The sequence below is a fragment of the Amblyomma americanum genome, chromosome 3 (assembly GCF_052857255.1).
Source record: "Amblyomma americanum isolate KBUSLIRL-KWMA chromosome 3, ASM5285725v1, whole genome shotgun sequence".
Lineage (NCBI taxonomy): Eukaryota > Metazoa > Arthropoda > Arachnida > Ixodida > Ixodidae > Amblyomma > Amblyomma americanum.
This window is the reverse complement of record NC_135499.1, coordinates 4,351,443-4,375,328: the sequence shown is the minus strand read 5'-3', so window position 1 is coordinate 4,375,328 and position 23,886 is coordinate 4,351,443. Positions and strand designations below refer to the sequence as shown.

The window sequence follows — 23,886 nt, the reverse complement described above, 5'->3', positions numbered from 1 at the left end:
CTTCTACATAGAGGCTGGCTACAGGAGACATTCTATATACTCCACAAGAAAGGTGCAGGACTAAATTATGTAGAGGAATTAATCATTTTAGGTACAATAACCTCACTGAGCCATACACTAGACAACCGTAATATAGGGAAGACTGTACTACCAGACAGCAAAAGATACTGTCATGTAATGATGACTGCAGTCCGGCAGTCAGAAAGACAGCAAAAAGGCTTTCAAAAGAAACTTTATTAGGCTGATTTGCAGCCACAAAAAACTGAATGACTTGGTGGTGGCGATAGCAACAAGCGGCGGTCGTCAAACAGAATGCCCGCAGCTCTCGGCCATGCTCAATTTAAAGCTGACAATGAACATTCGAGATATGGCGTGCAAATTAACCCCAACACTCTCGAGCAACGTAGAATCAGTTCTGCCTGGGTACGATTATTCGGGATAAATCTGGTCACATCTTGCATCACAAATAAAGCGATAAATTAAGCTGAGTGTCAGCAGCTTTAAGGAATGAACCAACAACCTTTACAAAGCTCTGCATCGTCACCATCCTTCTGAAGCAGCATCCACCCGATACAAAAAAAAATGTGGGCAAAAAAATAAACACTATGAGTGCAAAATAATCCCTGAAAATGCAAACACAGTGCTCATGAGCACACATAATAAGGCTTTTGGCACACAACATGCACGATTTCTGGGGGTGCTCAGTCGGGGGCTACTTCGTAGTCAAGCTCTCCAAGTAGACGAACGATCTTGTTTGGGCTAAACTAGCAGCGCAAAATCTTTTCACACAGTCTGCGGCAATGAATGGGGATCCACATCCATACACAGTCACCTGGCTTTTGTATTTCGCATGGTGTCAGCACAGGTTGTAGTGTCGGGCGGCAGTGCGGTGTTTGTCTTTATTGAGGTGAGAGGCCAGGCGTCATGCTTTTCAGTACACTGTAGGTAGGCAGCAATGTCTAGGTTATCTTCTTCGGTAACATTGGGTAGCGTGGTGCTGAGTGCTGTTGTGGCTTCCCTGCCATGGACGAGCCTAAAAGGTGTAAGTGAAGACTACATACAGAAGGATGACATTTCAAGGCTTGTGCTCGACGTCAACGTACATGGCAAGCGTGTCAGCGATAGTTTTGTTCAGATGCTCCTAAGTTTGTTGATCTGTGGATGGCTTGCGTCAGCTCTGCCATGAACGCTGTTCCTCTGTCACTGATGAGCAATTTGGAGGCACCGTGTTGCAGAAGGATGCATTCCATGAAATAGGACAACTTCTGCTGCTGCTTCGTTGGGCAGGGCTTTTGCCTCGATGTAGTGCGTCGGGTAGTCAGTAGCTATGATGATCCACTTATTTCCAGACACTGACTTCGAGAAAGAGTCAAGCAGATCTATGCAAATCTGCTGGCCCTGCTGGCCAGATGGGAGGACTCTTTCGTCACTGAAAATCTCGGCAGGCCTTCACATAACGTGCGGCATCGGCAGATAGTTGGAGCCAGTAATATTTGGAATTCGGCAGAGAATGCAAGAAAACCAGAGATTATAAGCTGTCAGCTCGTTGTATGAAGCCTGTAACTTCTTCGCGAAGACTGGCAGGTACAACAAAGAGGCAAGTTGTTTTGTTCGATCCAAGATAATTCACGGGGATATCATTTCTGTATGCGGAACGAAGACAATCCCTGCTCGAGCCAGGCTGGAGGTAAAGATGCCTTGCCTTCTAAGTACTCGATGAGGCATTCAAGGTCAGGGCCCGAGAGTTGCTGCTGTGCAAAGTGCTCGAGCTGGGGCTGCATTCCAAGTTTGTGTCATAATAAAAAGCCTCATAATCTGCCGCAGTGAACACACCGAATTGGTCGAAACACCAGAACCAGATGTCGGTTCGGTTGCGACTGTGAGCGGCGGCACGATGTCACTGCGTTGCGGTTGCCGGAGCGAAACGTCCAGCGGTGCTACTGCTCCTTGCTGAGAAATGGAACACGACCAATCGACAGAATAAAAATTCAGCCACAAGTTTAAGTGCGTATCAGATTCCACTGTAAAGGGAATCTGTTTTATTTACCCAATGGATTTCAACAAATATAAAAAATAGTTCAGATATTCTTTTCTGCACCATAAGGCCGGAGGTGTACTTAAAGATGAAAATATCGTACACAACTACGCATGGCTTTTCAGTGACAGAAGGCGTCCGCTACAGCCGCCGATCGAAAATAAAAGGCAGCTGACTTGTTCGCACAATACGGCATTTTACATTTACCTTGAGGGTAAAGGGGAATGGAGAGGAAAATTTATGGTGTGCATTCACTCAATGCACACTTGCTGCCATGCTGAACCGAGACGCCCTGACCACTTGCCCTCTGCAACGTCGCCGAACGTAAGCTGCTGCTGGGATCGGACGGTTGTGCAATTTGTTTTTCATTCCTTCTATGCAGACACTGCAACAACTGCGAGAGGCCGCTGTTAGGTTTTTAATTTTTCTGCAGCAAATAAATAAAAGGGATGAGTGAAAAAAATCTTGCTTACCCATTGGTTTATGGGGGTTTAACATCCGAAAGCGGCTCAGGCTATGAGGGGCGCCATAATGAAGGGCTCCAGAAATTTCAAACACCTGGGGTTCTTTAACGTGCGCTGACATTGACCGCCACAGCCGAGGTCGAACCCTCATCTTTCGGGCCAGCAGCTGAGCGCCATAACCACTGTGGTGGCCAAGTGGTTGAGCATCCGCCTCGCATGCGGAAGGTGCGGGGTTCGATCCCCAGTGCCACCAGGTATCCACTGGTGATACAATGGGTACAAGCTTTCTCCTAGTCTGGTGCTCGGCTTCTTTAAGGTGAAATGCTTGGGAAATAGGCCTTTGACCCCGCCCTGAGAAATGGAAAATACCTTGTGCCAGGGCACTCTTTGGCCATAGATGCCCTTGCGCCATAAAAATCCTTAATCATCATCACCACTGAGCCATCGTGGCGGCCTCTCAAGCCATGGTACGAAGTGCACGCATGCCCACACTGACGCCTGAAAACTAACTTGCAAGCTAACATCGCGAGCTCAATACAAAGCCACACCACCGTAAGGGATGCCGAGAACTGTAAGGGACGCCGAAAAACAACCTTTAGCATGTCAAATGTGTCGGTGTAGTAGCGCATCGCTGGCAACTGACCATCCATGCACATGAGCGGTTTCAGGCTGCCAGGCATTACACACGATCATGATACAGGACGCTTCAACAGCTAAAAGAGAATTCTAAAATAAGAAATGCACATTTGCGCGCAGCAAACGTAAGCATTTTGCAGGACATTATTGTTTATGCTGCATCATTCAACATACGCGAACGAGACAACTCCAGTGATTGGGGTGCCGTCCGGTTTGAATGAAAAGAACAATTTCTACAACATGCCAGTGCTTGTTAGGCCTAAGAGCTACCGAATCGTCCAACTAAATAAAACTCGGCCAAATTTATTGTCCATCCAATTTGTTATAGGCAAGATAAGACGAAGCAAAAGACCCATACTCAATTTGCAATAACATCGCCGAGTTCACCTCGAAGCGAGAGGCTCCGCTTCAGAGCACGCCGCCATGTTGGCTCTCCTTGAGCATCTGCTGTGTTTGATGTCACCGTGCAGTTTCTTTGACCCTTGTTACTGCATCCGAACCACAACACCCGCTTCCGGCGTTTCCACCAATCAGGTATGGCCACTGCAGCAGTTTATGACACTTTTTATTATGACACAAACTCAGAATACAGAACCTGATAGGTCGTAGGAAGGCGTCATCATCGTCGTCCTGTGGCAGTGCATCTACAGGGGCTGATGACGGGAAATCAGCATCAGAGTGCTTGAGTCTATACTTCTTTGAAAGGCCTGCCGTACAAGTAGAGGTAAAATTTTGACGTCGCCCACACTATCGCAAGGTAACCCTTCCTAGTTGAATAGTTGGCCTCTGCCTTTGACAAAGAGCAGCTGGCATAAGCTACTACTCTCCCACGGGCTTGCTGCTTCTGGACGAGAACGGCACTTAGCCTCACATTGCTTGCATCAGTATGAATTTTACTTTCGGCATTTTTGTTGCAGTGTCCAAGCACAGGCGGTGACTGTAAGCAACACTTAAGTACACGGGCCTTTACAATTTTGCCTCCATCGAAATTCGACCGTCGCGGCCGGGATTGAACCCGCGTCTTTCGGGCCAGCAGCCGAGTGCCATAACCACTCAGCCACCCGCACAGCTATTTTGTCGGTGAGCTGTGAAAACTGCGCGATAGCATCGGTTTACTGCAGGTCCAACTGTATTCCATCATAGCTTATGATGTGGCCTAGAAACAGCAGCTGCTCATAAGTGAAGTGGCACTTTACTGGCTTGTACTGATGACTTGATAACCTCCAGCACGTACACAGCCTTTTAGACGGTCTCCAAAAGTCAAAGAGAAGACGACAATGTCATCTAAGTTTACAAGACAAATTTGCCACTTGAGGCCTGCCAGCTGCATCCATTACATGCTGGAACATTGCTGGGACCGAACAAAATCCAGATGACATTACCTTGAACTTGTAGAGGCCATTGGGTGTGATGAAGGCGGCCTTTTTACAGTCCGTCTAATCAACCTCAATTTACCAATACCTGCTCTTTAGGTGAATGGAGAAGTATTTGGCATGGCAGGGGCAGTCCAGACTATCGTCAATGCAGGGTAGGGGTAAACATCTTTCTTGGTTATGCTGTTTAATCGGCATTAGTCAACGCAAAACCTCCTTCTTTTCATGAGGACGACCGGTACTGCCAAGAAGCTCTTCTGATGGCTGAATGACATCGTTGCGCAACATTTATTCACATTGGTTCTGGATTGCTTGGCGTTAGCACGTCGAGACATGGTAATGGCTTTGGCACAGAGGACGGATGTCTTCACTGGTTATAATGCGATGCTTTGCAACAAGAGGCAGGAAAACAGTAACTCTGAAAGGACTGCGTGTCTGGTCTAGTCAACTCAGGCAGCACTGGGTTGATGTCAAAGATAGGCTTGTGGTCTTGGGAGAGCTAGTCTTTTCCAGATGAGCTGGAGAGGGCGAAGCACCTCGTATTTCGGTGATTTCGTCGTGCCTTTGAGGTGCCAGTATTCTTCACCAGAATTTGCCACCAGCACTGCAGCATGGACATTGCGGAAATGGGCGATGCCTCTTGTGATGCCGATTTCTCGGTCTAGATGCAACTCCATATTCTCCTTGATGATGGCTTTAATGTTCTTCGCTTCCGTGGCAAGTACAGCGACCATGACACTTGAGCAGGGCGGGTGCCCACCTGGTCACTCAGGACATTGTGATGCTACAGTGTTGCCATTGAAATGATGGCTTCGTTCGTCAAAAGCGTAATTAGCTTGCATCGAAGGTTGATGACTGCTTGATGCGAAGAAAATCCGTGCCCAGCATCATGTCAAGGGAACATTGCTGTGGCACTACGAAGGTCGAAGTGGTCGAGATTTTCCTCAGCTATGTGGCGAATGTTCCATTCATTACCAAATTATCAGCTCCTGTGTCACTAGAGGGGTGATTTTATGGCTGTCGACAGCCACTTCAAAGTCTGATGTCCTGGCTCTTGCATTGCATGGCCTGGAGTTCTGTGACCGTGGGTGTCGCTTGAGGGGTGCCCAAAGCCTGCTGGACTTCCCAGACCACGTCAGTTAGAGAGGCGACGTGAGGTGACAATAGTAGAAGTTGACCAAGCATTTCCTGGACAATCTCATGGATGAGTTCCCGTAGATATTCATCCGGGTGGCTGTCAGAGGAGATGTTTAGCTGCCAGTAGTACTGGCGAGCTGTGGCATCTAGGGTCCCAACAAAAGTGGCCACTTCCGTGGTGAATTCGACGACTGTTTTTGGTGGACCGTGAATCCGACTGGTGAAAAGTGGCTCTTTAATATCTCCCAATAAAAAGCCCACCTTCTTCTCTAAACTCGTGCTGAGATCTGCGTGGCGAAAAAGGTGTTTCGTTTCTTCTATATACGCAGCCACCATCTCATTAGGATGTTCAACTTGTGACTGCAGCAGAAACTCCACTCTTTCATTCCGGACAATGCTGCTGAACATCTCTAGCAAGGAAAGCTCGTGGTCTTCAAAACATGTTCTAGTTGGGCTGCCCAGTACAGAGTAAACGTTTCAGAACTTGTAATCATCACCCCAGGTGTCCATTGAGGTTACACGGTCGAAGCCATCCAGAAATTCTCCTCATGGAGTTGGCCATAGAATATCAGTGGCTCATGAGGCTGGCGAAACACAACGGTCATTACTTAGGCAGCAGGGTCTATCTTGAGGGCCATAGAACAGGCCAGCACTTCCACCAGATATCACGCAATGGTGACGGCAGTCCGGAAATGCAGTGAAAAGGCTTCCAAAAGAAACTCTTTACTGGGCTGACTGCGCCCACAAAGAACTGAATAACTCGGCAGCGGCCATAGCAACAAGAGTGCCTGGCAGTTGTTGCACAGGATGCTTTCCGCTCTCTGCAGTGCTCAATTTAAAGTTGACAAGGAACTTTAGAGATATGGCATGCAAGTTAACCACAGCTGTCTCAAAGAAAGTAGAATCGGTTCTGCCTGTGCACAATCAACAGAGACAAATCTGGTCACATCTTGCATCACAAAGCTATGAAGCCGTATGCCGGCAGCTGTGAGGAATGAACAAACAACCATTACAAAGCTTACATCAGTAGGTAAAAGGCATGTCGGACCCCCAATATTTCCATGATAGCATTTTGAGGATGAAAACGACTTGTTGGACTGGTTGGTATTTCATGCTACAGCGCAACAAATGGACAAGGACAACAGAGGGACACCACAAAGTGCTGACTACAGTGCTTTGTGGTGTCTCTCTGTCGTCCTTGTCCATTTTTAGAATTAGAAACCTTGAGGATGTTGAGGTAGACTGCGTGAAATGAACGTTCAGTACCAGTTATCACGCCTATGCATTATTTCTGTCTGCACTTTAGCAGCTCTTATTCCTTGGCTTTTGTGGTGTGTCAAGTGTCCTTGAAAGGTCGTCCATGACACACATGTGCCATGTGAGCACTACTTTGCTCTGCATGAGGACTTAGGCTATACAGCTTTCATCCTCCCCTTCCCTTTGTTTTTCTACGCCAAAACTGCAAAGCACTAAAATAACTGTGACACATTTCTCAATGTTGCAGAGAACCCTTCCAGGGTACTCACCGCGTAGAGGTAGTAGTTGAAGAGTTGCGACATACACAGGAACACGTCAAAGGCAATGGTGTGCAGCACGTCCATCATCTTCATGTACTTTCCTGCACACAGGCACCTTCACTTCATCAGCATGGGTGTTGTACACTAAGAGGCATGCATGCATTTTCAGGTTGCTCCTTTCTCTTTACTTTTTTCCATTGCTATGACAACTGTCGGATAATGATATAGTTATTGTGCCTTCTTATAAGAAGAAGCCAAGAACGGAGCCACAGTGCCAACGTTTTTCATTTTAACTTGCCCTTGAAGAAAAAATTTCAAAGGGTGCTGCGCTCTCTTTTTTTTAAGGACTAAGTAGTTGAAGTCTGAGCCAGCATGACTAGCAAATTCGGCTGAGAGGCAGCTGAGACGACTCCAGTTGCCTTGCAGATACTATTGACTGCTCGCTCAGCATACGACTCAAATCCTCATTGCAAGCCCTCCTCTCGTTGCAGAGGTGGGAGCAGCAAATCTTGGGCCACACTGTAATGTGGACACAACACAAATAAAAGCCATAACATTGCACTACGACACTTCACTCAGCCCAAACTAGCTGCAAATGGGAGATTCGGTGGCCTAGAACAGTCTTGATAATAAGAATCTCACGGGGTTGCGGAAAATATTCGTATCACCCAAAATTTGCATCATTCAAAACAAATAAAATTTGTGTCCAGAATTTACACAGATCTGTCTTCGGCTCACAGTGTTTACTAACAGCTGTGCGCCACCGCTGGTTTGCGTGCCACACGAGTGGCGATTGCAGCATTCGCGACACCAAGAACTTGGTGCTTGAGAATACGGCCATGGCTCGCACGTTCGTATCATCTGCAGCGGGGGGGGGGGGGGGGTTCCTTTCAATATCCGGAATTCTACCCACTGCAGTGGGGTGGGGTGGGGTGGGGGGGGGGGGGGGGGGGGTTCTCGCAATATCCGGAATTCTACCCACTGCATACAATGCACTCTGGCCAGGAAATTTTACGAATTTGTATTGCCGCAAATCTGTGTACTGTTTGTTTGTTCATTCTTAAAAGCTGCCGGCACGCGCCTTTTCACTTTGTTTGCAAGATGTGAATAGATTCATCTAGATTGATCGTATCTAGGCAAAGTTGATTTTACGTTGTTCCAGAATGCTGTGGTAACTTTGCAAGTCATATCTGAAAAGTTCACTATCAGCATTAAACTGAGCTTGGCCGAGAACGGCGGGCATTCTGTTTGACTACCACTCAGGAGGGAATTCTGTCTGACTACCACCGAGCATGCTGGTTGCTACGCCGCCGCTGAGTCATTCAGTTCTTTTCGGGCGCAAGTCAACCTAATAAAGAGTTTCATTTGGTAATCCAACAGAATAGTGACAAAACAGCAGCGTCATTTCCTTGCTGTTGCTGTCACAGAGCGACTGCTGACACATGCTTCCTTTACCCTTGCGATTTCTGCGGCTTGAGAATTTCACAAGTGAGCTGATTACTACGGCTATTTATCACTTCGTTTCCGTGAGGTATGACCTGCATGTTTCACTGTCATGATTTATGGCGTGTGTTGCATGGCAAGCTCCAGGAAGACGAAAAGCTACACCGAGAACTTTTTCTTTTTTTTCAGAGCAGCAGGATTTCAGTTCTGGTAGCAAGACTTCGTCTCAGAGGCCCGTGACATCAGCGCGTGCTTGCGTGGTTTTGTTTTGCCGTTCACATTGTATTTTATGCAGTGTGCTTAATTCCTAAATGATGCGAGTAGTGTTATTTGGTGCTTTAGGTTCTTTGCAACGTACTGCTAAGATATTTTACCAAATGTGATTGCAGATTTTTTTATTATGATGATGTCAAGGAAGGCCATGCCCTCTTTTCACCCATAGAACCCATTCACTACCAACTGAAAAAAAGAAAAAAAGCAGGAACTGCAAGCCCCGCTATAAAAAAAAATTGGCAGTGGCTTAGCTTGGCTATGCCAGGATATACGTAGCGAGAGGTACGTTTCCCTGGCTGAGCTTGTTTTTTGTAAACTCGAATGGTGCGATCAGTCACACGACGGGCCTTCACATTCTCTTTTGTTGGTTCGCATTGACTGACACCTTCCATAGGCTCCATCTTGGCAGCTATGTGCCGTCTATTACGCTCCGCAGTCTGGCATCTCCATTTGGCAAGCCGTTCCTCTCTCTGATCAAGCATCTCCTCTGGTCTCTTCGCCTTCTTAAGCTCATTCTCTTTTTTTTTGAGTAGCCAAGTGCCAGGCGACAACCTCAGGATCGGAAGAGTTAACCTTCTCGTCTATACCGCCGTTTAGCAGCGGCTGGACTCTCCTTCTGTGCACGCATGTCAAACGTGATACAGTCGCCTATAACATCTCCGCCTTTTATGCCAATTTCCAATCACAACGTAGTGCTTTCTCAACTAAGCACGTCCGAAATAAACAGTGAAAGTACAAAGATAACGTTGCCGAACAGTTCCTTATTATCGCTGCTGGAATATCATCTGGGCCACACGCATTAGCTGGTTTGACACTTTATAACAATTTTCGAATACCAGGCACACTAAAGGTGACCTCAGGCATCACTTCTGCCTCAGACTCGTCAAGGATCGTGTGAGAATATTTTAGAGGAGGAATAGATGTATTTTCCTTACCATTAAGATGGACGTATCTCCAAAACTGTTTCGAGTCCTCTACCAACTTATGTTAAATGTTATGTGTATGTTAAATTATGTAACATAAAGCATAATGACCGACAAAATACTAGCGTTTGCTGAGCGCAAATGTAAATGTGAACTTCCAATTCTCGAACACTCTATTTGCTGTTGAAGCGTCCTGCATAATGATCGTGTGTAACGTCTGCCATCGTGAAACTGCTCATGTGCATGGATGGTCAGTCGCCAGCGACGCGCTACTCCACCAGCGCGTTTGGCATGCCAGAGGTGGTTTTTCGGCGTCCCTTATGGTTCTTGATAGCCGCGGTGGTGTGACCCTGAATTGAGCTCGGAAGTAAGCTCGCAAGTTAGTTTTCAGGCGTCAGTGTGGGTATGCGTGCACTTCGTACCATGGCAAACTTATGAAAACTTCATCTGCAAAGTCTCCCAACGCATCTATGAAGAGAAACAAAGCAAGATTTTTTAGTTCAACCCTTTAATTTATTGGTGGCAGAAAAATAAAAACCTATCAGCGGTATCTCACGGCTCTTGCAGTGCCTGCATAAAAGGAATGAAAAGCGTAAATTACAGTCTGCACAACCATCTGATAACAGCGCCAACTTACGTTCAGCGATGTTGCAGATGGCAATTCGTCACGGTGTCTTGGTTCAGCATGGTACAGAGCGCGCATTGTGCAGTGAGTGAGTGCATAGCATAAATTTTCCTCTCTGTTCCCTTTTACCCTCAAGATAAATGTAAAACGCCATGTTGTGCGGACAAGCTATAGCTGCCTTTTATTTACCATAGGCGATCGACGGCTCTAGCAGCAGCCTTCTGTCACTGAAAATCCATTCTTGTTGACAGCGCGTTAAAGCACAGGGACAGAAGAAACACAGAGGACGACGTCACAGGCGCTGTGACGTCGTCCTCTGTCCCGAGGCTGGTAAACGTAGAACTGTTCCAATCTATCTTTATTCTAAATCCGGCATGCCCTCAGAATCAACATGGCTCAGCGCCCCATTAACACCGAGCTTGCTTGCAGCGCCCGCAGCCTTCCTTTCAATGTTTTGTGCGTAAGTTATGAAACACTGCACACTTGGCCACGCTGCTCAGCCCACACGACCCCATTCAGTTGCTTGGCATCAGCAGCGACGACAGCCGGGACTTGGAAGTGGCCACGCACGCATGCCTAAACGAGCGCGAAAATTATTAGAAACTGTGCAGTAGGTTACCACCGCGCGGAATATGAACGGCAGCATTTTCTTTACAAAAAAAGAATAATCGCGCTGTTCACGACCACTGCCGGAGCACAGTTGCCAAAGTCGTTCTGGCCATTCTGGTGCTAATTGGAGCAATTTTCATCCCTTCTCTATAGTTGGCGCAGTTTGGCACAAGAAGTTGCGATTGTATCAAAATGGCGCAATCCGCCTTTTTCATTTTCCTGTGCTGCCACCTCGCGTACAACGCTGGAAGCTCACTGGTAGGGTACTGCGCGCCCAACCCGGCCGGACTGAGTGCCGCTGCGGAGCACGTTTTGTTGGAATCTGTCAACGATGGCGTGTCCTGGGCAGCACCTGGTACCTGGAGGATTTCTAGGGTTGACTGATGGCTTGGTGCGAAGTCCGAGGCAGGCTGTAGTGCCCACTGAAAAGCAAATTCTTCAGTATCTCCGATCATCCGGCATGCGATGCGAACACCAGCTAGCAAGGGCCGCCACTTCAGAGATGAAGGCTACATTCGGAACATAATGTTCAATGAAATATCCCCGATCAGTGAGGTTGGCGTTTTCCGCTGTATATGCCTGCCATTCATGAAAGGTGGATACTACATCATGCACGCCGTAGTACAGAAAACGACTGGGGACAACAGTTTTCACAAGCAATCGTTGTGCTCAAGCACTGCAGAATAGCTACACGAGCTATAAAAGCACAAGCGTACTCGCAACAAAGCCGCTCTGTTAGCATTTCACTGTATTTTCCCACAACACACCGCTGCATAGGTTAAACAAGCATGCGCGTCCCTAAAGACGAGTGCGAGAGTCGCACATTAATCCATTCCGGTGATACCACGCAGAGCTCTTCATCATGGATATGGTTCGAACACACGCATAACGCACCTTCTTCTTCTGCCTCTTAATACATGGCACATACCCACACGGGGGGATTGGCCAGGGTGTAGTGGCATAAACAAGGTAATTTCCATAGGAGATTATGACAAAATTTTATCACCATGCGTGAATGCTCTCGTAGCTTCTTTTTCGTTGCCCGCTCCAAGGTGCGTTGAAAGCGGCTCACAGCTCTTGCCCATTTGGCCTTCTTGCTTGAGAAAGCAAAAAGCGTCAGAACGACGTCTGGGTGCCGCGGTGACATTCGAGGCCTTCCTGCCCATGAATAAAACACTTCGTGATAGACTGCACACGCATTTAAACACAGTACCTCATCCGTACCTGTCACAAAGTGATTCCCGCACAGTCTTGACGTGCTTGACGGTGCCCAAGGGCGGCACGATCGTCGAGCCGGCGAACTGCTTTTATCCACGCTTCGCATCGAAGGCTGTCCCGGGAAGCGCTCGGAAAGCGAAAAAGTCCGAGTTTACTTCCCTTTACATATTGGGCATTGCTGCCGTATGCAACACATTTCATAGGTATCACCAAATGCGTCGCGCTGAACGCCCGACGGCTGCAGCAACGCACCCCGCGTAGGAAGCCGGTTTGTTTACACTTCCACGACCGGTCTCGAGTGGAGCGAGCGACCCTTCCAATATGTTTCGCGACACCGCCGCCAGGGGATGGGCGCATGCGCAGTCGCGTCGTGAAAAAGGCGGATTGGAGCAAGAGTCCCACACCTGCTAATGACATCTCCCTCTTTATCTCTCAACGTACACATCTGGCTTTTACCAATGCTTAGTTTCCTCTTCACTGCTTTTATGCTACCTCCGTTTGTGGAGAACCTGTTTCCCCCCTGCATTTCGACGCGGCCCATCTTCACCATCGTGCGTCAGGACAGCAACGGCTGGGCGAGGAGGTAAGTCTCCCTCAAGGGGAAAGCAGAAACAGCGACGGGAGCACCACCTCATAGGTTACGCGGAATTCTGCAGAGCCGGAGAGGGTCTTCTTCGGGATCCAGCCAGCGTCACGAGCGGCTGCAGCCGCATGCTCTCATCACCTTTTGCGGCAGGCGCACGGAGATCCGCCGTGCCTGGCCGCTGGACTTCTGGTTCCAGGCAGCGAAGCGAGCTCAGCAAACGCGTGCTCTCAACACCTTCCCCAGCAAATACTCAGGGATGGCTTTGCGCCAAGAATGCGGCGCGCACGGGAAAACCCGGCCGCCACTGTCGGCACATACAAATGTTCGCCGCCGATAGTTCCAAAGTCGCACCCCTGCCCCAGCTGGTAAGTCAGAAGCCCTTCTTACGTAGCCTTCTATTTCCGAGCAATGCCTCGATGTTTTGTAGCTAGCTGTCCCGCTCTGTGTATTAACTGCAAGTGTAATAAATAGCATATGAGTGCTAACGCTTTGTCGTTCCCTCCCTTTGTTTCCCTCGAGCATGAACCCCTCCGTGGTTAGCGAGCGGGAACGCTGCATTCGCGGAGTGGGAGTGTGGGGGGTTGAAGGCTGGTCCCCCATATTTCCACACGTTCTTTAGGGCATACTCGATTCTCTCCATATTAAACTTCCTTATATTGGCTACCTTGCGCTTATTTATTAACTTTGATAGCTCTACTTGGTAACTCAATGGATTTCCTCTTCACTAGTTTCTTCCGTTCCCTCTCCGAGTCTAAGCTAATTCGAGACCTTACTATTCTGTGGTCGCTATAACGCACCTTTCCGATGATCACCACATCGTGCAAAATGCCAGGTTCAGAGCATAGTATGAAGTTGATTTCATTTTTAGTCTGACCATTGGGGCTCTTCCAGGTCCACTTCCTGTTCTTTCATTTCCGGAAGAAGGTATTCTTGATCTCTAAATTATTTCTATCAGCGAACTCGTAGAGGATAGATGGCGTAGAGGATAGCAGCGATGACGTAGAGGTAAAGCGTCCACCTCGCGTGCAAAAAGAAGGGTGTTCAAATCCCGCTGCCACGCAATTCTCCACCGGGTTTTAAAAACAAAAACAACCAGGCTTGGGGCGCGGCCTGATCTCGGTGACCACAACCGACAACGCACTCCCCTCCCCAGAACAGGATTTGGCCACCCTGGTGTAGTACTTGGCCACAATCTTCTTTGAACAAACCAATTAACCCTCGGCTCTCAGTCCCCAGCGGCTGCGGAGCAACTGACCAAGGCGGCAGTCAGACCTGTGACGCAGCGGAGGGTGCCAAGAATTTCTGGCTCCGGACAGGCCGGATCATGAATACCTTCTTCCACAAACGAGTGAACAGGAAGTGCACCTGGAAGATCCCCAGTGATGAGACTAAAAATGAAATAGACTTCATACTATGCGCTCAATCTGGCACCGTTCAGGATGTGGCCGTCCTCGGAAAGGTGCGTTGTAGGGACCAGAGAATGGTAAGGTCTTGAATTAGCTTAGACTTGAAGAGGGAACGGAAGAAGCTAGTGAAGAGGAGGTTCATTAACGACACAGCGGTAAGAGGGAAAGTACAGGAATTCAGGATATCGCTGCAGAACAGATATTCAGTTTTAACTGATGAAGATGACTGTAATGTTCATACAATGAAAGATAATCTGACAGCTATCATTTGGAGTGCGCAGTAGAAGTAGGTGGTAGGACAGTTCGACAGGGTACCGGAAAGCTATCTCAGGTGACGAAAGATCTGATTAAAAAACTTCAAAGCATGAGGGCATCTAACCCTACCGACAGAATAGAACTAGCAGAGCTATCGAAGTTAATAAATAAGTGAAGGCAGCCGTCATAAAAGACGTTTAATATGGAGCAAATTGAGCATGCTCTAAAGAACGGAGGTAGCCTAAAAGCAGTAAAGAGGAAGCTAAGCATAGGCAAATTTCAGATGTATGCGTTACGAGACAAGGAGGGCAATGTCATTAGCAATATGAAAAAGATATATAGTTAAAGTAGCCGAAGAGCAATACACAAATCTGTACAGTAGCCAATGCAATCAGAACATTAATAAGAGAGAAAACAGTGCAGAGCAATGCGTCATCCCGTCAGTAACGAAAGAGCAGGTAAAGAAAGCCATAGGAGCAATGCAAAGGGGAAAAGCAGCTGGTGACGATCAGGTAACAGCAGATCTCTTGAATGACAGAGGGGAGATCATGCTAGAAAAACTAGCCACCCTGTATACGCAAGGCATTATGACCTCGACCGCACCAGAAGCTTGGAAGAACGAAAACATTATCTTAATTCATAAGAAAGGAGATGCCAAAAACTTGCAAAATTACAGACCAATCAGCTTACCGTCCGTTGCCTACAAGGTATTTACTAAGGTAGAACGTTCTTGGCCTAGTTGGTTCATTGCAGAAAAATGGTTAGGACTGCTCGAATGGGACAGGACGGGAGAATGAGGAACAAAAACGACAACACAGGCGCAGACTTCCAACTATTTAATCGAGACCGAAACGCTATGATGAACTTATTCGCATAACCATCACTGTCATTCCCACAAGACCTGATTAAAACCTAGACCACATTGATCATTTGTTTTTTAACGCTGCAGAAGGGCCGATGAACCAGAGAGCACTCAATCAGCATGTCCCCAGAAACTCCATGGAAAAAAGAAAAGATTAAAAACATGTAAGGAACCCAAAAATCAACCTGAGTAAAGATGGTGAAAAATATGCGAAGTGACAATGCAGGTGACCCAACAGACAACAAGAGATGAAAAGGATGAAAACGCAGATAAAAGGATGAAAACGCAACAAAATCATGGTGTGACATATGAAAAAACCAGCACGAGAGGATGGAAACAACAAAGAACAAGAGTAAAGGTGAAAATTAAAACCAGGTAAAAGAATGCAATGAGGTATGAAAAAACAACCATATATAACATAGAAACCAATGAAGAACAAGTGCAAAGGTGAGCATAAAACGAGATAAAGCTACATTTCCAGCCCTGAAGTACAGCTTAGAAACAAAATTAGGACTCAAGTGATACAATTATAGGTGGCCTTCTAAAAATGTGATTTCACTCGGTGCAAGCGAAAAAGATGGAGTGCTGCTACATATTCACCATTTTTTATGATGTGATAGGCTTCGATGACCTCACTTTCCGTCTTATCCCTCGATTTAAACAAAAAAGTAGTGTTGCGCAAAACTGAGGTGCAAGGCACTTTTTACTTGCCCTTATCCTACTTCCCTTCACAGCTTTTACAATGATGTGCCAGATGACCTCGCATATTGTTCTTCACTGCCAAGTTATGTTCACGTGGCCATTTTCATCCTTATTTTTTACTCTTGTTGTCTGTTGAATCACCTGCATTCTCGTTACGCGTATTTTTCACCCTCTTTACTCAGGTTGATTTTTAGGTTCCTTATTTGTTTTTAATCGTTTTTTTTGACATAGAGTTTCTGGGGACATGCTGACCAAGTGCTCTCTGGTTTATCGACCCATCTGCAACGCTAAAAAAAATAATTGATCAAAATGGTCTAGATTTTAACCAGGTCCCGTGTGAATGACAGTGATGGTTATGCACTTAAGTCCAGCCTTTAGATAGTGTTTGCTTTTCGCTCTCGATTAAACAGTTGGAAGTCTGCGCCTGTGTTATCATTTTTGTTCCGTGTTCTCCTCTTCTGTCCCATTTGCGGAGTCCTAACCTTTTTTCCTAAGGCAATCGCTAATAGAGTCAGGGCAACCTTAGACTTTAATCAACCCAATGATCAGGCAGGCTTTCATAAAGGATATTCCAAAATAGATTATATTCACACTATTAATCAGGTGATAGAAAAATGCGCAGAATATAACCAACCTCTATATATAACCTTCATTGGTTATGAGAAAGCATTAGACTCAGTGGAAACCTCAGCAGCCATACAGGCATTGTGGAATCAGGGTATATAAGAGCCTTAAGTAAAAATACTGAAAGATGTCTTAGCAACTGAATAGCTACCATAGTCCTTCATAAAGTCAGCAATAAAATTCCAATAAGAAAGGGCGTGAGGCAAGGAGACACTATCTCGCCAATGCTAATCACCGCGTGTTTACAGGCGGTGTTCCGCGGCCTGAATTAGGAACAGTTAAGGATAAGACTTAATAAAGAATACCTAAGTAATCTGTGATTCACTGATGACATTGCCTTGCTAGGCCACTCAGGAGATGAGCTGCAAAGCATGATAACTGAGTTAGACAGGCAGAGCAGAACAGTGGGTCTAAAATTAACATGAAGAAAAACAAAGTAGTGTTCAACAGTCTCGCAAGGGAACAGCAGTTCACAATTGGTAGCGAGGTGCTGGAAGTGGTAAAGGAATGCGTCCCCTTAGGGCACGTAGTGACCGCTGATCAAGCTCTTGAAAGGGAAATAACTAGAAGACTAAGAATGGGGTGGAGTGCATATGACTGGTTTTCTCAGATCATAAATGGCAGTTTACCAATATCCCTCAAAAAGAAAGTGTACAGCAGCTGTATTTTACCGGTACTTACCTACGAGGCAGGAACATGTAGGCTAACGAAAAGGGCTGAGCTGAAGTTAAGGACAACGCAGCGAGCCATGGAAAGAAAAATGATAGGTGTCAGGTTAAGAGACCGGAAGCGGGCAGAGTGGGTGAGGGAACAAACAGGGCTTAATGACATCCTAGTCGAAATCAAGAGGAAGAAATGGGCTTGGACAGGGCATGTAATGCGAAGGCAATATAACCGCTGGTCCTTAATGGTAACGAAGTGGATTTCAAGAGAAGGAAAGAGTAGCAGGGGGCGGCAGAAGGTTAGGTGGGCGGATGAGATTATGAAGTTTGCAGGCATAAGGTGGATGCCACTAGCAAAGGACAGGGTGAACTGGAGATACATGGGAGAGGCTTGATGAGGTTCACTGGTCACTGACCAAGGTCAACAAAAAATGACGTTTCGGGAGCGCTACGGCTCCCTTGTTCACAATGAGCAACCAGCTGGACGTCCCGGGCTTTTTGTAGCGGTTACTATCGTTTTGAGGCATTTCGCGTAGATAGGGTGCAACGTGCCGTCATTCTTATTTATTGTGTTGGGCGTAGTCTGGATGATTAATGACTCGAGATTTCGGCGGGCTGATACATTCTTTTCCGTTGTCACTATATCTGCTTCATCCCAGTTAATTTCGTGACCAGTCTCTTGCGCATGCTCCGTGATTGCGTTCGTTGTCACTTTTCCTTTTCGTACATCGTACTGATGTTCTTTCAGGCGTCTCTTGAAGTCTTTCGTTTCCCCTATGTAAACTGATGAACAGTCGGCGCAGGCAATCTTGTAAACCACGCCGAGAAAACTGGCACGAGGGAGCTGGTCTTTCACGTTTACAAGCTCATTTCTTATCTTGCTTGTTGGGACATGTGCAACATGGACGCTGTGCTTGCGGAACATCCGCGCCAGCGCTTCGCTGATCCCCGGTACATACGGGATAGCGGCTCGTTTCGGTGCGTTAGCTCTTTCGTCTTCCCGGGCAGCAGGCTCACTTGATACAGCCACTCTTTGCGTGTTCCGAATGAAGGAAAGCGGGTAGCCGTTTCTTTTCAAATCTTTTTCCACGGTCTTCATTTCGTGGTTTAGGGCGGCGTCTTCACTGCATACTTCCCTGGCACGGTTGATTAGAGATGCCACCACTGACCGCTTATGACTGACAGGGTGTGCTGAATTGAAATTTAGGTACCTTCCGGAATGCGTCGGTTTCCGGTAGACGCGAAAACTAAGACCGGTTGGAGTACAGGTTACCACGGTGTCGAGGAACGGAAGGCAGCCGTCAGTCTCTTCCTCAACAGTGAAGTTAATTGAGGGCTCAATTGAGGGAGAGGCCTTTGCCCTGCAGTGGGTGTAGTCAGGCTGATGATGATGATGATGATGATAGTGACTAACAACTCCTCCCTGTTATTCCTGGAGCCTATGCCATATCCGCCTACCGCCTTGTCTTTGGCCTGCTTTTTGCCCACCTTCGTATTGAAGTTGATGATGATGATAGTGAATTTTAATGGTGCAAGGGCATCTGCAGCCAAAGATCGCCATGGCACAAGGTATTTTTCGTTTTGCTCAAGGTGAGGTCAAGGACCCATTTCCCAAGCATTTCACCCTGATTAAGCCGAGCATCAGGCCAGGGGAAGCTTGCACCCATTGCATCACCGGTGGGGACTCGGCAGCACATGAGATCGAACCCCGCACCTCCCACATGTGAGGCGGATGCTCAACCACTAGACTGCTGTTGTGGTTTCACATTGAAGTCCCCGATCAGTACAGTGCACTGCTATTCTACTTTGTTCACAGATTCCACGACCTCATAGAGGGTTTCAACGATCTCGTCATCATGGCTGAATGTAGGCGCGCAGGCCTGCACCACCTTTAGCTTGTACCTTTTGTTAAGCTTAATTACAATAGCTGCCACCCTCTCGTTAATACTACAGAACTAATAAAATTAAAAATGCACATTGTATGTATATTGTAGATTTTTTTATTGTACTATTTTCTCACCGATCATACTTATTATTTTGTGAATATTTGTGTGAGTAACCTACCAATAAAAGGTTATTTATTTTGAAATCAACATTTCATGTTTCTTTGCATCAATAAAAAGGAGCTCTATTAGCAACACTTTGATGTCCTGCAATAGAGGAAAATTTTAAATTTATGGCTCAATAAATTTTTACCCGTGGTAAGAAATAAGTTAAGGATGCTTGAATCCTCACTAAGCCTACATAGCAATATTTGCGAACTTGAAGTAGTAGAGCTTTACTGGAGCAAATGACAAGGTCATGATGCAGCAGAGTCGTGCCATGTCACTGATACCTGTTTAGGATACCTATTTAAGTACTTATTTAGGTATTTAGAGAAAGCTACCAAAGTTGAAGATAAACATAGTTCACGCACTATTCTGTTCTATCCATAGCAGTTCTTGCCCAATTTCACAACAACAAAGTTTTTTGCTTAAGCAATATTTTTACATGTTTCATGGATTTCATCATCGCAGAGTTGGACTACATGTAAGATGAGTGATAACCGCCCCATGCATTCTTATTTGGAAAACAATGATGATTATGATTTTTTTCTATGCTGAAAGGGCATATGTGGCCAAAGAGTGCCATGGCACAAGGTTTTTCCCGTAATCAAGGTGGGGAGCACCAGGCCAGGGGAAAGCTTGTACCCATTATACCACCGGTGGGTACCCGGTGGCACTGCGGATCGCAATTCCCGCATGCGAGACAGAAGCTCAAACTGCTAGGCCACTGCTGCGGCCTCTTCTCATTTGGGACAGTATTCTACATGTGCCTCCATGCTTCACAGCCAGTGCTGCAGCTATCGCCACTGCAGATGTCATGGCAAAAGCACAACCGAAATGAAACCCTGTTCCACACTCTCTGATGAGCCTGTGATGCTGAGTGTGGTCGGACTGTGCACAGGGCCAACTTGCAGCACAGCAGCTTAGTCATTACGCACAATGTGGCAGTGAGCACAGAACTGCAATGTAGGTCGAGTGAGCCTCTTCAGAACGAGCCTCTTCCGAAGGACACTGAGCAGTGGCAGCTACTTACCGAACTGGCGCAGCACATTGAGGCTTGTGTTGCTGACAAAGGGGCTGCCACTGGCCTGTGCTGCTGGGCTCACCTGGGCCTGCCTGCAGCACCCAACATTCCCCTATTACCCCTGTGTCCCTCGCTTGCAGAAGGAAGCCAAGCTTTGCATATACAGTAAAAGCTCGTTAATTCGAATTTGGTTAATTCAAACTGACGCCCCTGAGTCCCGGCACAGCCCTGTGTATTTCAATAGGGGAAAACTCCCGATAATTCGAACAAGTCGGCATCCATTACGGTTAATTCGAACTAGGAGCCACTGGCTGACACCGCTCCTCGTAGATAGAAGTTGACCCGTAGCAAGTAAAACACGCTCCAAATTTACCAGAGATGTAAAACAATGAAAAAGAAAAAAAAGGCGAGTGCTGGAGGCACATAAGCCCCATCCTGGTGCATGCCGTAGCAGGTTTTCGTTGCCGGAGCACTGGCCCGCTCCGCTGATACTTCGACACTTGCCGTTCCAGGTTTTCGTTGTGCCGCGGTCGCTGGGTCGTGATCACGTGGTATAAACAACGTAGTATGGCGGTTCGGGCGATGATGGCTTTTTTTGGGGCCGCGAGCGTGAGCTACATGGACAGCAGCGTGGAGACGTTGCAGACCTTGAGTGACGCGGATATAATTGAGGCTGCATGCTCCCAGCAGATGTCGCAGTGCTCACATGCGGTGAGAACAGCCGACAGTGATACGACGAGACTGTGCCACCGCCAAGTGCACATAAAGTAGCGTCGGTGCTCAATGTTGCAGCTCGCCACTTCTGTGACAATGAGAAATCGGACGTTGCTCTGGAGGTCTTGGGCAAGCTGCAGATGATGCTGATGGAGTCTCGGCAGAAGAAACACAAGCAAATGTACTTTGCCAAATACTTTTAATTTTGACAATCCTTCCCCGTAAACAAACATGTTTTGGAGCATAAATAGCGTCATGTATTCCAGCACTAAAGCTCGCTGCTCACATGAATGCATTCCAGTACTTGTTTCCAGTGCATAATTGGCCGATCAATTTGTTTCGTTTGCCACTAGGACCAGGAGAATTTAATTCTCAGAATATGGCCGCCACAAATGTGTAGTAGTGCCTAGCTCGCGATGAGTCTAGACGCGACTGCTTTGTGTTCTGCCCGCGCAGTGGGGTGCTATAACCGCTCATTCTAGTGCTAATTCGATAATTCGAACTTCGCTTAATTCGAAAAATTTTCCGGTCCCCTTCGAGTTCGGATTAACGAGCTTTTACTGTAAAAGCACACTGCACCCAAAAACAGCACAGCTAGACAAGCAAGCCCCCTCCTTACAGCTTTATTCGTGAACCTGGTCATAATGGTATACAGAGGTGCATCATATCTGACAGCCCTACTGTACAGGAAAGCTGAACCAACAAGATTCCAGCATAATGATTAAAGCCATAATGAGGTTCAAGCTTCTCACAATAGGTTTCTTCCGATTATCAGACCCGGACTAACTATGCCACAAACCCAACACTCCAGCAGGATGTGAAGATCCACTCACAAGCCCGCAATTTGTAGCAGCTAGCACGTGACGCTACCAGACAGGCTAGCAGACCAAACTGGATTCATGTGCCTGCGCATTTGTGATTGCATTTGTAAAAAAAATGAAAAGTTGTAAAAAATTTTGTTTTTCAATTTATTTTTTCGTAACCCTGAGGTCTTCATCTGTTTTGTGACAAAAAATTATGACGAAATATGCGCCATAAATTGAAGTTTTCTCGACAAAAATGGTGCGCCAATAGCAGTGCATCGACGATAGAGCACCACCACCTTAGTTTCACGATGCAGAGGAAAGATCCCATTGGTTGCAGCAAATTTTAAGGTTGTTTTTCTCAACTTCTCTGTGACTGCTACAACTCAACCCTTCGGCATTTCAGAGCGAATGACAGTAGACTGCTTTTTTGTCCATGAATCCTGAAATGATGAGGAGTGCAATAAAGCTCATAATTTTTCTAGGTACACTTGCAATATACTGTGAAATTTATTTTTGTATGAAACATTTTCAAGCAGATAGGAATGTTGGTGTTTAATTTTTATTTCCATGGGTACTGGGCATCTAAAAGAAGAAACAGGGCTTTGCAAGCATGCTGACATAAAAAACTTGTGCTCTGGGAATGAGCATACGAATGTGCTAATTGCCACTATTCAACAACTACACCAGCTAGCTTAAAATAAAATGCAATCTTGAAATCAGCATAAAAAGTTACTTATCTGTACAAATTTAGTTAAATCCCCTTCACTAGCCATCCTAGTAGGTCCAAAACAGCTTCCACACTGATTGATGCCGCTTGACCTCTGTGTGTCTTGTCGCAGCCTAAATTTTGGGTCTCTGCTAGCTCAAGTGCATGCATCTCAAAACATCTCTTGAGTTCGAAGAATAAATGTCTAAAGAAATTTGGGCTTGTTGGTGCAATTGGCTGCGACAGGGTAACTACAAGGGATAATGAAAAGATACCGACCAGTTGAGGGCTGGCATGTGTCCTGTCGGTATCTTTTTGTTGTCCCTTGTGTCTTCTGGTGCTAGTCACCATGTCGCAGGCAGTTAATCAATTGCTGATGTCACACTGCTGGTGACATCAGCAAGCACTAATTGTTCCTGACAGCCACCGTGAATAGGTGGGTGGAAATGCCGAACATTCAAAATCATACCGAAACTATGTTCTACTCAACGCCTAGGAAACAACTTGTACCTCAATCATGGATAGCGGCAGCGCGAAACAACAAGGACGAAAGAGAGACATGAGAACAGAGGACAAGTGCTCACAGAAAAGCCCCCCATCCATACGACAGCGTACACTTGAAACTCGTAAAAAGAGGCCTAGTTTCGAATAGCCTTCAAGTGGCCTTAACAAAAAGCTGCGAGCACTACATCGTTGAGAGCTTCCTGTGAGGCGATTGAAGGGAGCAGGATGTCCAGAAAATTTAATCGCCAGCATTTTGGAGAGCCTTCTACAAGAGACGAAAGAGAAAAAACAGCGGAATTATGAAGAAGAGAGGCAACAAATGCATGTAATCCCTTACCATCACAAGCTTTCGCAAAGTTGCAAAGTGCTACAAGGTGAATGTGCTGTTTTCTGCGCCTGGTAAACTGTCAAGTGTTTGCAATATCTTGTCTAAAAGCAACAAAAAATGTGAAGAATGTTCCAAAAAGCATTCTGTGAAGCCCACAAGCTGTGCTACTGATGTAGTATATAAGATTCCCTTGCTATGTGCCAGCTCCTGCCTTGGCCAGAGCGGCCGATGTGTGAACAAGAGAATACGGGAGCACAGTCTGTGTTAACAGCAACGCGGGCGGCTATCTTGCGGACCATTGCAAGAAATGCAAGAAATGTGACTGCAATTTTGCTTGTGGGCCGGAATGCACGTTCCAGTGTGAACCGTTGTTTCATGATTAAAAGATAAGGGCATATGCAAAAGAAAA

At 46.6% G+C, this 23,886-nt stretch overlaps 1 protein-coding gene across 4 annotated transcripts in view; it reads right to left on the bottom strand.

Annotated features, from left to right (window-relative positions):
* The window catches only part of Vps50 (vacuolar protein sorting 50), a 262,379-nt gene that overhangs the window by 78,226 nt on the left and 160,267 nt on the right, over positions 1 to 23,886 (bottom strand). For all 4 annotated transcript variants that reach the window (XM_077657052.1, XM_077657054.1, XM_077657053.1 and 1 more), the window contains 2 exons: positions 20,429 to 20,511; positions 7,172 to 7,263 (listed from right to left, as the gene is read on the bottom strand). In XM_077657052.1, coding sequence (XP_077513178.1) covers positions 7,172 to 7,263; positions 20,429 to 20,511 — 175 coding nt within the window. The remainder of the gene's footprint in view (positions 1 to 7,171; positions 7,264 to 20,428; positions 20,512 to 23,886) is intronic.